The sequence below is a fragment of the Microtus oregoni genome, unplaced genomic scaffold (assembly GCF_018167655.1).
Source record: "Microtus oregoni isolate MIOR12 unplaced genomic scaffold, Mior012 000000F_ref0000247, whole genome shotgun sequence".
In the NCBI taxonomy this organism is placed as follows: Eukaryota; Metazoa; Chordata; class Mammalia; order Rodentia; family Cricetidae; genus Microtus; species Microtus oregoni.
This window is the reverse complement of record NW_024543059.1, coordinates 15,230,395-15,247,344: the sequence shown is the minus strand read 5'-3', so window position 1 is coordinate 15,247,344 and position 16,950 is coordinate 15,230,395. Positions and strand designations below refer to the sequence as shown.

The window sequence follows — 16,950 nt, the reverse complement described above, 5'->3', positions numbered from 1 at the left end:
CCCTGTCTTAAATAATAACCAAACAAAAACCCCAAACCAAAAAAATCCACTATTGAACTTTTCTGTTGCAGAGGACTACACAGAAAACCTGCTTCATCTTCATGATGCTGAGATTGTACGGTTAAGAAACCACTATGAAGTTCATAAGGAACTATTTGAAGGTGTCCAGAAATGGGAAGAGAGCTGGAAACTCTTCCTAGAGTTTGAGGTAACATCCCTTTTCTCTAGAGTGAAATTAACCATCATGAAAGCATGCCAGGTGTGGTAGTCCTAGTGCTTGGCAAACTGAAGGATTACTTACCATGGGCTCTCCCCTAGCCTGGGCTTCAAAGTGAAAGGAAAAAGCATTACAAATAGAGAAGTGAGACTCTGAAGTAAGGAAAACAGGCTTACAGACAGCTAATTCCTCTGTGAAGAGAGGTTAGGAATAGAAATGTAGAGTCCTTGGTAGGTTAGAGCCCCTGCAGTTACTCTTTATAGGCTGTACCAGTCAGGGGCTGTGTCAAGATGACGGATCAGAGATCTGTCTGCCTCTGCCTCCCAAGCACTGGCTTACATTATTTCTTGAGGTAAGATCTCTCACTGAACTTGGATCTCATAGCCTCAGCCTCTGAGCACTGGGATTAAAGGCATGCACTACCACCTGTAGCTTTTTACATGGTGCTGGGGATCGACCTGCACTCCGGTCCTCATGTTTATTCACTTTATCTTGGTTTTACTCTAACAAATATGTTTTTCACAGAGAAAAGCTTCAGATCCAAGTCGGTTTACAAACAGAGGGGGAAATCTTCTAAAAGAAGAAAAGGAACGAGCAAAGCTACAGAAAACACTCCCTAAGGTAATTCTGGTTGTAAGGTACCTTTCTTGGTCCTTTTTAAACATAGAAAGGACAGCAAGTATGTATTGGACCTTTATATATATTATATATCTCAACTGACTGTAGGAGTTTTTCTAAGGCTGCCACAACTACCAAAGATTAGTTGGCTTAAAACAACAGAAATTTATCTGTTTATACTTCTGGATGCTAGAAGTATGAGCTCAGTGTGTCTTTGATAGGGTTGGGGTCTCTCTTGACTGTAAACGGTCCTACCCTAATGACTTTATTGAACCCACTTACCTTATCTGTCTTCAGATAATAACAATGAGGTGTAGGTACTAGGGGTTAAGACTTCACAGTGAATTGTAGGATAACAATTGCACCTATAGCATAAGACTAACTTTCACAAAAGTGCTACTGTCTTCTATTTAGTAATAGTGCTAAATAGCTTTTGTTAACTTTTGCCAGATAGTATATTCAATGGTATTTCATTCATTCATATCATTGTCTAATATTTAATATTATTTCCATATGTAGAGATGAAAGGACTGAGATACTAAAAAGTTCAGCTTACCCACCTTCACTGCTCCATATTGAAAAGCTGACAGTGTGTGGTTCCATACTCCTGTTCATAACATACCCTGTCTATCTAATGTTGATATTCCCAGTGCTGCTTCTAACTTTAGACATCAAAACCTCCATTTTTACACTGGGGCCTTTTTTTTTTTTCCTTTTTAATGTGTGTCTAAATGAACGCTCTAGTCTTTGATTTCCCTTCACTCCAATTTACATTCATATGGGTTTGGCTATCAGAAGGTTGATGACACTGGGAAAAAGTCTTTCTTTACGATAATTATTTCATTTGAGATTAACACCAAAGGCTTAAATAGCACGTTCTTGTTTCTGGGCCAGCTGGAAGAGGAGCTGAAAGCACGGATTGAAAAGTGGGAACAAGAGCAATCAATGGCATTTGTGGTGAATGGGCAGAAATTCATGGAGTATGTTACAGAACAATGGGAACTGCATCGATTGGAGAAAGAAAGAGCCAAACAGGAAAGAGTAAGTTGTGCACAGAAATTAGAAAAAGAGGATACCACTTAGTGGTCCTGCATCTCTTCCTGGGATCAGAGTTTATTGAAGAATAGGTGGATTACAGCAGCTTCTTCTACTTCAGCCTATAGAGATTTACCTGGGTTTCTGGTTCTGAGGTCTTACTGGGCATATCATTATTTCATTCAGCAACTAAAGAACAAGAAACAGACAGAGACAGAGATGCTCTATGGCAGTGCTCCCCGGACACCTTGCAAGAGACCAGGAATGACTCCCAACAAGCCTGGCAAAGTACGCAAGGTAAATCTATCTTCATGCTGTTGCTGTTCACAAGGGTAGGGAAGCTAGAGTTCTTTGCTTTTTATTAAGCATATTTCTGTCTTTGTAGGCTGTCCATTTGAGAGTGTATGGGAAAACAGTAGCAGCTTATAGTGACAGAGTGGCCAATTCTGTGCCAGTTTTCAAGACCCTGCATGAATAAACCCCTGGAGGCTGATAATTGGGAGCAACATGTGATACTCTTTTCAGAAGTTCATCATCCAAAGCCAGGCAGTGGTGGTGCATGCTTTAATCCCAGCACTCTGAAGGCAGAGGCAGGCAAATCTCTTACTGTCAGCCTGGTCTACAGAGTGAGTTCCAGGACAGCTAAGGCTATACTCTTATATACCCTGTCTCAAAAAACTTAAAAAAACTTAGTGATAGTACTAGGTGAAAGACACCTCCCGTGCTTTTAACAAATGCCTTTAGAATGCTGGCTGGGATTACAGGCTTGAGCCACCATACCCAGCATGTTCAGCATTTTTAAAAATTAAGTAGAATATATGCAAGGCTCTTGGCCTAATCCTTAGCATTAAAAAAATCTTACAACTTTATTTAGTATAGTGAGCATGCAGTATATAAAATGTGTACTTTAATAAGGAATTATCGCTACAGTGAAGATAATGGACATATCCACAGCTCCAATAGGTTGCTAATGCCACTTTGCTAAGGTCTAAGGAAGGAGGAAGAGAATACAACCAGTAATTTACTGTCACAATGTTGCATTTTCTAACATTTTATACAAATAGAATCATGCAATATATTTTGTATGGTTGTTTTCATTTAGCATGTTTTTGAGATTCATCTATGTTATAGTATGATTCTTTTCTATTATTGGGTAGTAATTCCATTTTGTGCATATAGAATAATCTGCTTGTCCAGTCACCTGTGAAGGGAGGGATATTTCTAACTTTGGGCTGTTACAGATAAAACTGCTGTAGCTGGCAGTGGTGGCGCACGCCTTTCCAAATCCCAGCACTAGGGAGGCAGAGGCAGGTGTATCTCAGTGAGTTTGAGGCCAATCTGGTCTACAAAGCGAGTTCCAGGACAGGCAGGACTGTTATACAGAGAAAACCCTGTCTCAAAAAACCAAAACAAACAAAAACTGCCATAAACATGTGTAAGTCTTCATATGGATATATGCTTTCATGAGGCCAATTTGTACGTCTTGTGCCATAAGTAGTTAGGTAAATTTATAGTTCATCTGGAAGATCTAATAGGTTTTGAGACATTTCTTAAATTTCCTTAAAGCTGTGCGGTATTGTGCACAGCCAACTTTATACTGTAGTAGCTCCTTTCCTGGACACTTCGTGCTGCAGGGTGGAGCTGGGTTGCTGGGAAGGCTGATGTGTTAACCTCCCATCAATAAAGTATCTGTTCTTAGATGAACACCACCACCATGTCCAGTGCTACACCCAACAGCAGCATTCGGCCTGTCTTTGGAACAATGTACCATTCACCTGTATCCCGACCACCTCCTGGCAGCAAGGTTAGTATATTCTGTACATGCATATCCCTGTTTGCTGTGTGCTTCCCAGAGGTCCTCCTCAGCCTAGTTCCTAAGATCACAGTTTGGTGATCATTGAGATTCTGAGAGTCAGGCCAGAGCCAGATAGTCATTAGACCAGGGCTTTTTTTTTTTCTCCTTAAGACTGTTTCTTGGCCGGGCGATGGTGGCGCATGCCTTTAATCCCAGCACTCGGGAGGCAGAGGTAGGCGGATCTCTGAGTTCGAGACCAGCCTGGTCTACAGAGCTAGTTCCAGGAAGGACAGGCTCCAAAGCCACAGAGAAACCCTGTCTTGAAACCCCCCCCCCCCCCCCAAAAAAAAAGACAGTGTTTCTTGCTGGGCACTGGTGGTGCACACCTTTAATCCCAGGCAGGCGGATCTCTGTGAGTTCAAGGCCAGCCTGGTCTATAAGAGCTAGTGCCCGGACAGGTGCTAAAGCTATGGAGAAACCTTGTTTCAAAAAACCAAAATTTAAAAAAAAAAAATTTTTTCTCTGTGTAGCCCTGGCTGTCCTGGAAACCACTCTGTAGACCATGCTGACCTCAGAGATTCCCGTCTGGGATTAAAGATGTGTGCCATTACTGTCTGGCAATAGCTTGATTTATAATCACTAATGTTGACTGGAATTAGAAATAGTACAAAATTACAGAAGTTTAGGACACTTTGATTTGTTGTAAATTCTGTCCTAATACCAAGCTGAAGTTCAGTTCAGCAGCTCAGCAATTAAAATAAAATATTCTAACAGTACAATGTAAGGACATATTGTTTTGATATTTAAATGAAAGGGAATGATGGTAAGGAAAATATTAACAGCAGAACTCTATATAAAGATACTACTGCAGTTATGCTGTTAAGTGTGTCTTGAATCAGCACTAAGGTATAGATAGCATTTGTTGGCACAGAATAGTATGGCATGCAAATTCCCAGTGTGTGTTGTGTGTTCCAAAGGCTGCAATGTAGTAGACACCACACAAGCAACTGATGCTGGAAGCTCCTCAGGTTCACTGATTCTAAATCGGTTTTTGGTCACACACATTCAAAAACTTTTGGTTTTTTTCGAGACAGGGTTTCTCTGTGGTTTTGGAGCCTGTCCTGGAACTAGCTCTGTAGACCAGGCTGGTCTCGAACTCAGAGATCCGCCTGCATCTGCCTCCCAAGTGCTGGGATTAAAGGCGTGCGCCACCACCGCCCAGCTTCATTCAAAAACTTTTTATAGCCGCATTTTTCATGACTGCCACAAATATGTGACCTCATGTGCGTCATCACCCACTGTTTAAGAGGCTGGGCACTAGAGAATGGTCAAAGATGAGGGGAAACAGTCACCGCTCCTCACTGATGGAATGGGAAGGACTGGGTGGGCTGTTAGGTGGCTTCTGGACTACAGCCTATATGACAGACACTGGATAACTAGACCCACTGACAAGTAGGAACTTTGCTAAGAAGTATAATTCATGCCAGAAGCTAGGGGTTTGATAGCTCAGCAGTCAAACACGATTTGTATTCAGTGGGCCATTGGTTTGTTCCCCAGCATTTTTTTTTTTTTGTTGGGTTTTCGAGACAGGGTTTCTCTGTGGCTGTGGAGCCTGTCCTGGAACTTGCTCTGTAGACCAGGCTGGTCTCGAACTCACAGAGATCCGCCTGCATCTGCCTCCCAAGTGCTGGGATTAAAGGCGTGCGCCACCATCTTAAAACGTACCTGTTTTGTTTTGAGATAAGGTCTCTCCATGTAGCTCTGGCTGTCGTCGAACTCACTAAGGATCTCAGAACCACCTGCTTCTGTTGGGATTAAAGATGTGCAACACCACGTCTGAGTTAACTGCACCATTTTAAACGGAAGCATAGGGTTACAGACATGAGTAATAAATGTGGCATCAGCGGTTTTGTGAGCACATTCATTCTAGGGTGATGGATAACATGGATATCTTTCTTCTCTGCAGGCAGTGGCCACTTCTATGTGTTCTGGAAAGAAAACACCTAGAGCTGCCCAGCTCAGGGCCAACAAGGAGAACATGGAGCTCAATGGCAGCATCCTGAGCGGTGGGTACTCTGGCTCGACCCCCCTCCAGCACAACTGCAGCATTAAATCTGTTGCCAGCACCTATTCTGAGTTTTCGGTAATTCACCTTTCGATATCTACCAGTCTCTGGGGAGCACACAGTTGGCAGCGTGGGTATCTTCCCAAGGGCGTCCAGGATATTCAGTCAGGACAGTGACCCGGAGGCTGAGAATCCCTTTCCTGCCTTGATCATGGTAGAGTGTGGGTGGCCTAGGGGGTGTACAGCAAGGAAGCTGATGTCAGCAGCTAGGCATTTGACCTGAGTCCTTCTGCTTAAGCACCATTCCCTGGCTGCAGGAGGTAACCTGCTAATGACTGGCCTGGTGCTCTCTTGGTGGAGTTCTTGGTAATTGTCTTAATTCTTTGTTCTTAGAAGGACCCGTCCCTCTCTGACAGCTCCACTGTTGGGCTTCAGGTCTGTATGGCAACCCCTGCATGTCCCATGTCCTCTTTTCTAAACTGATCTGTCATCTGCTGGCTTCATCCCACCTGGGCACAGTACTATACTAACCCATAATCTCAGCTGTATCCACATATATCCTTAAAAACCAAAGCAACAGCAACCATATATAAAACAAACAAAAAAACCCACAAGAATTCTTATTGTGGGCTTCAAAAATAAGTGTCTGGTTTCTATTTCTAGTAGACTGACGTGCTGACTAGCAAGAAAACAACATGTTCAGACTTGAATTGGATTCTCAGCCCCACCTAAGATTGTGCAAATATATATTTACCTATTATAATTAAAAAGAATACCTGGCCCCCATACCCTAGTTTTCATATCAAAGCCCCCTCTCCCCCAAATGGGGATGGGAACCCCAGCTGTGTGCTGCTTATGCTGAGGCTCTTGGCCTGTGTGCTGATTGTTTCCTGGAGTATATACCTTACTAACCCACAGGGCTGAGTCGCCCAGCCTGCCCATATAGGCTGGCCTATGCTTCTTTCTCACCTCTACTTATTCCTACCAGTGAGTCGCTAATGTGTGTGAGACTGAAATGCCTCTTCACTACAATGCTTTGAATTTGCTGACACCTAACTACAGTGCCTTTTCTTTAACCATCTGCTTTCTCTTTCATTATCTCACCAGTGAGAGGTGAAGGCTGCCCTTAACCCTTGTTGTGGGGAACAGCAAGTTAAAGCTGGGACTGCCTCCTCTCCGTGCCACAGGGAAGGAGATTGGGACATAAAATGACTGTGGCCAGTTGGAAATGTTGAAATTCTTCATGTTCTGGCCCTTCTTCTCTAGGTGGTGGTGTTTCTGTTCTGGCCCTTCTTCTCTAGGTGGTAGTGTTTCTATCGGGAGAAATGGATGTATGAAACTCTTGTTGGCTAATTGCCAAACAACAGATGTAGCTTTCCCTCCCCTTTTTGCTTGCTAGCCAAAGCCCATTTTATCTATTTGAGGCTTAAATGTTACCTACACATCCATCTATCTCTAGCTAAGCCTGGAGGGTTTTTGGTATCAGCAGCTATTGTTGACAAACTCCATGGGCCAGCACCAAAGCCACTCACCTCTACTAATCCCTCTTGTTCTCTTGTGCTTTTCCACCATGTACTCCAGCATGAGATCAAATCACCAGCAGGTTACAAAGCCCTCAGCCCCCCGGGATTGGTAGATAAACGGTCTGACCCTTGTTTTACTCATGTGCAAGGCCCTGGGGTTCAATCCCAACAGGGACAGGAAAAAACAAAACTTGTTGCTTGCTTGGCTTTACAACACAAACTACACAAGTAAGTAAGGCTTTTCTCTTGAAGTTTTAAGATTGGACTGATGGAGGCTCAGAGCAGGGTACATGTGCACATGTCCTGGGCCTGTGACTTTACAGAATGGTGCTCAGGTTCCTCAGTGTGTTCCTAGCACACTGAGTAAATGGAACACTCTGGGGAAACTGCCCTGGGGGCTTTGTGCTGCAAGTTTGAGTGGAAGGGCCTGCACTAGTGCTCTCACTGATGATGTTCATTCTTCAACAGCGAGAACTTTCAAAGGCTTCCAGAGCTGATGCTACTTCTCGAATCCTCAATTCAACCAACATCCAGTCCTGAGAATTCTTGACCAGTTAGCCAGCTGTGGCTTCCTGTGCCTAGACTGGACTGACTCGTTATACTGGGGTGACTTTATAGCTTTTCTTCAGTTTAGGTGTGTTTGAAACAACCCTGTTGTAATACCATGGGCCTAACTTGAGGCATGAGTACCACAGATGAAGCCTGAAAATCTAGTTATGACTGCTAGTACACATTTTAACATCTGGTACCTAATTTGTTTGCTGTACCCCATAATTCTATTTAAAGAATGGTCAAGGGTTTATTTCACTACTGTACTGAAAAATGAGAAAATGATTGTGCCCAGCCTTGAAGTATGAGACATGAAACAATTCTGGCCTGTAGACCTGGAATTAGCAGTTAACATCTTTACCAATTTTTTAAATTAATGCTGTAGCTATGGTAGCTTTGATTTTAACCCAGAGATCTGTGCCCCTCACCCCGCACTATCCCAATGAGGATTTCTTGTGTTCTGGCATTTGAGATGGCTTGACCTGCTGCCAAAGAGTAGCAGTACCAGCATTTATATAGGGCAATCTCTTTATGAAGTGTGTGTATGAACACATGTGCTTGTCTGACCTGTCTTCCAGCCCTGTGCTCCCTATGCACAGTTATTCTTGTAGTTGACAACGAAATGGAGAGGCTTTTGGGGTGGGTTGGGCCATTTTGGGCATGGACATGAGCAACTTTGCACATCTAAAAGGCAGTGTCCCTGCAATCACACCCACCAGGCTCTTTAAGCACCCAGAGGATCACTACTCTTCCCAAAGCACTATTATTTATTCTGTGCGTGTGCCAACACAGTAAATGTGTCAACATGCTGTCTTTTACTCAAATATATATGTTCTCTTTTTAAATATATTAAAATAAAATGTATATAGTTACCTTTGGAAAACATTTTTCTCCAATTGTTGCTTTGCTCTGTTGATTAAGAGTCTTTCTCATTTGGATAATACTATTTTATTCATGTATTTTCTCATTTTGCAACTAGTGAAGCTGGGCTATTCTGTCCAGCACACAGAAAGTCTAGGGTTCTTTTGATCCCTAGCCCTGCTCTAAAATATAAACATTTATATACATGTTCAGCTCTTTCCTACATGCTTTGTAACATTGGTTTTTATCTTGGAGTCATGCACCTTTAACCCTGAGGTAGAACTTATGTTGGTTTGTGACAGTTCATTCTCACCTAGGCTCCATTAGCAACCTGGGGATTCACATGACATATGTCAGATTTCTTCTCTCTCCACTGCATATACATAAGTGTTCCAGGGTCCACAGGTGACAGCTCTTACTTGGAGTTGTTTTTCAGCGAAGTATTCCACACGGCAGGGTCGGTCCAAGCTGCTGCTGTCCTTGTGGCCAAGCTGTCCATATTTACCTAGAATGTAGCAAGCCCCTTTCTCTGATAGGCATTGCTGGCCTTCTGTGAAGCCAGGAAGCTTCAAAGCCCAAGCAAATTTTGGGGTTGCCCAGAGGACAGTGGCAATGACTCCTCTAGGCTTTCCTGCTTCCTATGTCAAGATGGTCAGAGGCATCTGTCTGGCAGACATCTGTTCCCACCCAAGGGAGACACACAACTTTTCAGCTCTCCTCCCATTCGTCAGGCCGAAGCTCCTACCCCTCTTGTTTGTGTGGTTTTATGTCAACTGCTCTATATTCATCCCCTTGGAAGAATCACAAACCCTTTTTACTTACCCCAGCCCCAGGTATAGAGTTCTCCTGTTCCTGCAACCAAACAGTAAGTATCTGCCACCATTGTTCTGCTAGTTAGACAAGATACTACCTGGCCTGGCACAAGCCATAGACAACACGCTGGAATTCTGAGATGTACACATGGAGTCACACCCTAGACTGGGCAGGTTTCCTTCTAGAAGGAAGAACTTATGGTCTGAGGCTGTGGAGCTGTTAAAGATATGCAAAGTAACCTTTTTATTGTTTTTAGTTGATAAGACTTGAAACAGAGTTCCACTATATAGTCCCAATCCTCCTGCCTCAGCCCAAGAATTAGGATTTATAAGTGTGTGCTGCCATGCCCAGCATGAAAGTGAGACAGCTGATCATAAAGTATATATCAAAAGATGCTATAATAGGGTAAATTTTGTCAAAAACATAGCTCAGCAATGTGCTTACTTGGTACGTGAGAAGCCCTAGATCCAGTCCCTAGCATACACATGCAGTGGCATGTGCCTATAGTCCCAACTACTCTAAAGTCTGAGCCCAGGAGTTTGAGACAAGCCTGCATAATAAAGTGAGACTCTTACTAAGATTAAAAAAGGATGGGCAAAGCAAAGTGTTATTTTTTGTGCCCCCAGCTAAAGAATGGGATGGAATACTGTCTCATCCTGAGCCAGTCCACTCACGTGTCACCACGGCTGTGTGTCGGGATCCGCAGCTGGCCTTGACTGCATCTGAGCCCATGGGAAGATCCAGTAGAGCTGGGAAGGGCTGGATGGCTATGAAGGGGGCAGGAGCCCCAACATCAGTCATAGCTGCTTCCTCTTCTTTGAGACAATCTTCATTCAATTCTGTGGCTTTAGAATGGTTATAATGTTTAACATTCTGAGCATGGAGGCAAACCTCATCCACACACTGCATCTTCCTACAGTTGCTCTGTAAAACTTTCTAGTGCCAGAACTGGTGCCCAGCCCTTACTCAACACACCTGCCGGTTGTGCTGTGCCAAAACCAGCATCAGCCTCCCACACCAAGGAAGGAGTGCTGTCTGTCCAGCAGTTGCCAGGATGAGTCCTGATCCTGAGCACCGCACCTCAGTGTCTAGCACACAGTAAAGAATCCTAGAGCTTGACCTTACCTGCTCCACTCACGCTCTTCCTGTCCTCTGTAGGGCTCCTTATGGGCAGGGCCAGCTGCCCTGACTCATTCCAGCCCCAGATATAAATATCTCCAGTTTCTGAAAGAGACCAAGAGGATCCGTGAAACAGATAGAAACCCTTCCATCCACCTGCATCCTCTACACATTACCCATCCCTAGGACGTGGAAGTGGGAAAGACTACCCTGTCCCAAGTACCCAAGAAAGATGCCCCCTTCCCAAGACCTAGCAGCTTCCTTGTCCTAGACAGAGAGGTGCATAACCTCTCTGGCTGGCCTCAAAGTCTCCACCCTCTTCCTGGATGCTTTATATTGGAATAGTGTTTTTGTACACTGTGAAGATGTGTTGCTCTCATTGGTTTAGTAAAGAGATAAATAGCCAATAAGAGGTTAGGTTAGGTGGGACCTGAGGACAGGCAGGAAGCTCAGGGATGAAGAGGGCAGAGTCACCACCAGGAGAGGCAGGGGGAAGCAATATCAATATGAATTTGCCATGTTGAAAAAAGGTACTGAGAGGCTGGAGAGATGGTTTAATGGTTAAGAGGGCTTGCTGCTTCTCCAGAGGACCCAGGTTCAAGTTCCTAGCACCTACACCAGGTAGCTCACAATCACCTGGAACTCAACTCCAAGGAATCTGATAGCCTCTTCTGGTCACCCCCACATGCATCCACCCCCACACACATATACATCATTAAAAGTTAATCTTTTAAGAGTAAGTTTGACCAAGAGCCAGGGGATGGTAGCTCTAATCATTTAATCCCAGCACTCAGGAGACAGAGGCAGGCAAATCTCTGTGAGTCCAAGACCAGCCTGGTCTACAAAGTGAGCTCCATGACAGCCAGAGCTGTAACAGAGAAACTCTAGTCTTGAAAAACAAAAACAAACTGGGTGGCAGTGGCACACACCTTCAATCCCAGCACTTGGGAGGCAGAGGCAGGCAGATCTCTGTGAGTTCGAGACCAGCTTGGTCTACAAGAGCTAGTTTCAGGACAGGCTCCAAAGCTACAGAGAAACCCTGTCTTGAAAAAACAAACAAAAATGATACCCAGATCCCAAAGAAGAAAAAAAAACGCACAAATTAACATCACCAACGATGAAAACAAAATTAACAGGAGATAGCAATCACTGGTCATTAATATCCCTTAATGTAAATGGACTCAACTCACCCATAAAAAGGCACAGGCTAACAGATTGGATACGAAAACAGAATCCATCCCTCTTCGGCATACAAGAAACACACCTCAACCTCAAAGACAGACATGGTCTCAGAGTAAAGGGTTGGGGAAAAAAATAAACCAATCAAATGGACCTAAGAAACAATCAGATGTAGCTATCCTAATAACTAACAAAATAGACTTCAAGCTAAAATCAGTCAAAAGAGACAAAGAAGGTCATTTCATATTAGTCACAGGAAAAATCCATCAATAGGAAATCTCAATACTGAACATCTATGCCCCAAATACAAGGGCACCCTCATATGTGAAAAAAACACTTCTAAAGCTTAAGTCATACATTAAAGAACACACACTAATAGTGGGAGACTTCAAAACTCCCCTCTCACCACTGAACAGATCAATCAGACAAAAAATGAACAGAGAAATAAGAGAACTAACAGATATTATGACTCAAATGTACTTAACAGACATCTATAGAATATTCCATCCAAACAAAAAAGAATATACCTCCTTCTCAGCACCTCGTGGAACCTTCTCAAAAATTTACCACATACTCGGTAACAAAACAAACCTCGACAAACAAAAAAAAATTGGAATAACCCAATGTACCTTATCAGATCACCATGGTATAAAACTAGAAGTCAACAGCAAGACTAATTCCAGAAAACCCACAAACACATGGAAATTAAACAATGCTCACCTGAATCATCAATGGATCAAGGAAGAAATAAAGGGGGAAATTAAAGACTTCCTAAAATTCTATGAAAATGACCACACAACATACGCAGATTTACGGGACACAATGAAAGCAGGGTTAAGAGGAAAGTTCAGAGCCTACATAAAGAAGCTGGAAAAATCCCACAGTAGTGAATTAACAGAACATTTGAAAACTTTAGAACAAAAAGAAGCAGACATAATCAAAGTGAGAGCTGAAATCAACAAAATAGAAACAGAGAAAACAATACAAAGAATCAATGAGACAAAGAGCTGATTCTTGGAGAAAAATCAACAAAATAGACAAACCTTTATCCAAACTAACCAAAAGGCAGAGAGAGAATATCCAAATTAACAAAATCAGAAATGAAAAGGGGGACATTACAACAGACACGGAGGAAATACAGAAGATCATCAGGTCATATTTTGAAAACCTGTACTCCACAAAATTGGAAAACTTAAAGAAAATAGACAACTTTCTGGATAAATATCACTTGCCAAAATTAAATCAAGACCAGATAAGCAAATTAAACAGACCTATAACGGCTGAAGAAATAGAAACAGTCATCAAAAGTCTCCCAACCAAAAAAAGCCCAGGATCAGATGGTATCAGCTTTTTAGTCTCCCCCCACCCCAGGGCAGGATCTTAATGTGTAGCCATAGTTGTACTGTGTAGAGCAGGCTAGCCCCACACACAGATCCACCTACCCCTGAAGTGCTGGCTTTAAAGCTGTGCACCACTACGCCCCATTGTTTTCAATCTCATTCAAAGCTGTCACCTATTTCCCCCACTAGGGTAGCCCTAGAAGTCCCCACTGTATCCCTTTCAAAGGCATTGAGGTATCCAGTAAACTCATTTCTTTTTTTTTTTTTTTTTTTTTTTTTTGGTTTTTCGAGACAGGGTTTCTCTGTGGTTTTGGAGCCTGTCCTGGAACTATCTTTTTTTTTTTTTTTTTGGTTTTTCGAGACAGGGTTTCTCTGTGGTTTTGGAGCCTGTCCTGGAACTAGCTCTTGTAGACCAGGCTGGTCTCGAACTCAGAGATCCGCCTGCCTCTGCCTCCCGAGTGCTGGGATTAAAGGCGTGTGCCACCACCGCCCGGCTGGAACTATCTCTTGTAGACCAGGCTGGTCTCGAACTCACAGAGATCCGCCTGCCTCTGCCTCCCGAGTGCTGGGATTAAAGGCGTGCGCCACCACCGCCCGGCTAACTCATTTCTTTTCTTTCTTTCTTGTTTTGTTTTTCAAAACAGGGTTTCTCTGTGTAGCCCCACTGTCCTGGAACTCATTCTGTAGACTGGGCTGGCCTTAAACTTACAAAGATCCACCTGCGGCTGCCTCCCAGGTCCCGGGTGCTGGGATTAAAGGCACGTGCCACCACAGCCTGGCACCTGTGCCCTTTTTCAATCCCATCTTCCACTGGTCCTACTGTAGGCTTCTGCCTCTCTCTTGCCTTCCTTCTCGTAGCACCAAGGCTCTATATTAGGTGAGGACTGGAGCTAGTTACTATAGTGCTGTCTTAGTCACTTCCTATTGCTGTGGGGAAAAAAAACATGACCAAAAGCAACCCAGGAAGTTTAGTAAGACAGTCCATCATTCAGGGAAGTCAGGGCTGGAACCTGGAGGCAGGAACTGAAGAAGAGGCCACGGGGGAATGATGTCAGGGCTCGCTACCCTTGCTTTCTTATAGCACCCAGAACCATCTGCTCAGGGGTGGCCCAGCCCCTGGTAGGTGCGGATCTCCCATAGCAACCATCAGTCCAGAAAATGCCCCCTCAGACTTACTTTTAGGACAATATGATGGCCAATTTCAATTGAGGTCTCACTTTCCCCTTGGCTCTAGCTTGTGCCAAGTTGGAAACAAACTAATCAGGACACAACTAGTCACTAACACTCCTTGGGAGGCAGAGGCAAGAAGACAGAGTTGAAGGTGAGTCCATTTGAGGCCAGGCTGGCCTTAAATGAGACTGACCGCAACATTCAGTAACAGTAATTTATAAAATGCTCAGTCTGTGCTGGTGTTTTATGCGCTTTCCAAATACAATAACAAAGCCCTAGAAGTATTTAAATGACAATATCCTCACTTGGAAGTCAGATGAAACAGAAGTTAAGCACCAGGACAAAGGTAAAGATTGTAAACTAGGAAGCCTTGCTCGATAAGATACCTCTATGCTTCAACCTCTTTTGCAAGCCTGAGGTCTCAAACTCCTAAATCTTAGGTGTGAAAACTTCCCTTTAGGCTGTTTCCAGTCCTGTCCTCTGCCTTCCTGCCCAGGTTGGACCCCACTGCCTCCTAGGGCAATCACATGAGAACATAGGGGGGACAGATCAGACAGATCAGAAGCTTCTGGGGCTGGAGAGATGGCTCAGTGGTCAAGAGCACTGGCTGCTCTTCCAGAGGACCTGGGTTCAGTTCCTGGGTACCATCACGGGCATATGCAGCCTTGTCCATTCTTTCTGGCTGAGCTGTCTCTTAGCAGTTCCCAGGATAACTTCTGGAGTATTTTTAGAAAGCAGCCTTGGTGCCTAGCAGATGGGTGGGAGTGGAGGAGAATCCAGTAACAGCGATAAGAACCCCAGCAGGCAAGGCCTAAGAGGGTGGTGGAGACAACGGGCCGAATCTGAAGACACTAGAGGGTCAGGAATGACTGGGTTGGGTTGAGTTTGGAATGAGGCCTGGGCTAGACCACCCACAAAACAAAACAAAAACCACAAGAGGAAGCAGTGGCCGAGACCACCAGTTCACCAGCTTGTTTGGGAACAGCCCCAGGTCACTCACCACTCACACACACAGAGTGCCAGCCACCCGCAGCCACCTCAGCCATCCGGAGGCCTTGCAGGGCTTCCAATAGCCTTGGCTCCAGCTCCGCCTCCAGCGTCCCGTGGCCCAACTGTCCGTGCCTGATCAAGGGAGTCCTTAATCAGCAACGGGTACATGCAAGAGACCACCTCCTCGAGCTGCACCAAATCACATCCAGCTGGTCCTCACCTGCCTCCACCCCAGGAGAACACCTGACCGGCTTCACACAGCATCAGCACATGCTCGGCACCCAGCTCCAGCTGGCGCACGCGCAGCTCTGGGGCCAAAGGCTGGCAGAAGGGGGGCTGCGGGTTCACGTAGGCATGGGCACTGGGCAGCAGCGGTAGGGTACCCGTCCTAGTCTCGCTGCTGGGTTCATCTTCCCCTAGGTCCTCTGCCCCAGAAACCAGGTTCTGAACCCAGAGGGGCTCCCCCTGCAGTGCCGAGCCTGGCGCCCAGGCCCGCAGCTCTGTGCAGGACCCGTCTTTGTCACACACCACCACCAGGAGTCCCTCGGAAGCCCACGCATCCCGGCAGCCATCTGCTGAGCTGTTCACAGAGCCTGACAGTTCCACCCGGCCTCCACCTACATGGGTAGAGAGTGGGGTGGGACACGTACCAAGGACCCGGGGAGGGGTGCAGCGAGGTTGCCAGACAAAAGGTGCACGGTATTTCGGGGCAGGCAGTGTACAGGGAACAGGCCTGGAGGTGGGGTTGTGAGGGTACTCACTGGTCACCAGGGCGGTGTAGCTCCAGCTAGCACTCACTCGGCAAACGTCCTCACTGGCACCCAGTGGTTCGGGACTGTGCACCGAAGGGCGCCCATCCCCAGAGCCCAGCACTTGACCAAAGCCGCAGAAACCAAAGCCAAACCAGGTCCCATGCTGTTCCTTGGCCATATTCACAGAGCCCTCTGTGGGTGGCCACCTGGCTGGGGCGTGGGCTACGGGATGGGTGGTTAAGGTTGCAACCCGAGAAGCTGATTGCAAACAGGCGAGTCTGGCCTTCAAAGGGGCTACAGCTGCATTATCTGTAAAATAGTGACCGGATACCATCTGGATTCCACTCTCCTAATCAGAGGCGATCAGTGTCTGTCCCACTATCGTTCCGTGAGCAGAGCTTTGGCCAACGGTTCTATCAAATGAGAGACGGTTGGACTATCTGGAGCTGGTTATGTCTCCCACTTTTGGCTCAAATCCACTGTAAAAAAAATATTAAGTATTCACCTTTTCTTGACCTTACCCTTGCCCCTATACCCTGAACCCAACAGGAAATCTCGAAAGAAACTGGCCAGGGAATTGCAGGGCTCAGCTCGGGGGAAGGACCGGCGGGGTAGAACGTGTTTAAAGCGCCGCGCTCCAGGCAAGGCGGTCATTGGATGCAGCAGCCTTTCCGGAGCCAATCGCAGGAGCGAGCGGTGACGACACCGCGTATGGGGCGGGCTTCCTGACGTACTCACAAGCGCTGGCTTACTTGTCTGTCCCTGTGAATGCTCCGTGAGTCCGTGCGAGGCGCTCCCGCGAGTGGGCTGAAGCCTCCAGTGACCGCCGACACCAGAGGACGCGGTGGAACCACTGAAGGAATATTCATGAAGATCGGAGGGAAACGGCAGGTGAGGACCAAGCCCTGACGCCCGCCATTTCCC

General features: G+C 45.5%; 2 protein-coding genes across 9 annotated transcripts in view; one reads left to right on the top strand and one right to left on the bottom strand.

The window, feature by feature from the left end:
• Positions 1–8,625, top strand: part of Prc1 (protein regulator of cytokinesis 1) — a 22,055-nt gene extending 13,430 nt beyond the window's left edge. Inside the window, exons 8-15 of one of the 5 annotated variants that reach the window (XM_041654197.1) lie at positions 72–208; positions 743–838; positions 1,730–1,876; positions 2,057–2,158; positions 3,570–3,674; positions 5,632–5,808; positions 6,124–6,165; positions 7,722–8,625. In XM_041654197.1, the coding sequence (XP_041510131.1) occupies positions 72–208; positions 743–838; positions 1,730–1,876; positions 2,057–2,158; positions 3,570–3,674; positions 5,632–5,808; positions 6,124–6,165; positions 7,722–7,793 (878 nt within the window). In that variant the 3' untranslated portion in view covers positions 7,794–8,625. Of the gene's footprint in view, positions 1–71; positions 209–742; positions 839–1,729; positions 1,877–2,056; positions 2,168–3,569; positions 3,675–5,631; positions 5,809–6,123; positions 6,166–7,721 lie in introns of all 5 variants that reach the window. The other 4 variants (XM_041654190.1, XM_041654214.1, XM_041654207.1 and 1 more) reach the window with 4 other exon arrangements.
• Positions 5,405–16,950, bottom strand: Rccd1 (RCC1 domain containing 1). 4 transcript variants are annotated; one of them, XM_041654248.1, is made up of 9 exons: positions 16,779–16,950; positions 16,036–16,335; positions 15,495–15,891; positions 15,285–15,406; positions 10,602–10,700; positions 10,151–10,321; positions 9,486–9,515; positions 8,977–9,168; positions 5,405–5,960 (listed from the first exon to the last, which is right to left on the bottom strand). In XM_041654248.1, exons 2-8 carry the CDS (start codon positions 16,202–16,204, stop codon positions 9,017–9,019), a joined length of 1,140 nt encoding a protein of 379 aa, XP_041510182.1. In that variant the 5' UTR covers positions 16,205–16,335; positions 16,779–16,950; the 3' UTR covers positions 5,405–5,960; positions 8,977–9,016. The 4 variants fall into 4 exon arrangements, with proteins under 4 accessions (XP_041510182.1, XP_041510173.1, XP_041510193.1 ...); XM_041654239.1 differs by lacking the exon at positions 5,405–5,960 and having other exon boundaries at positions 8,729–9,168; XM_041654259.1 differs by lacking the exons at positions 5,405–5,960; positions 9,486–9,515 and having other exon boundaries at positions 8,729–9,168.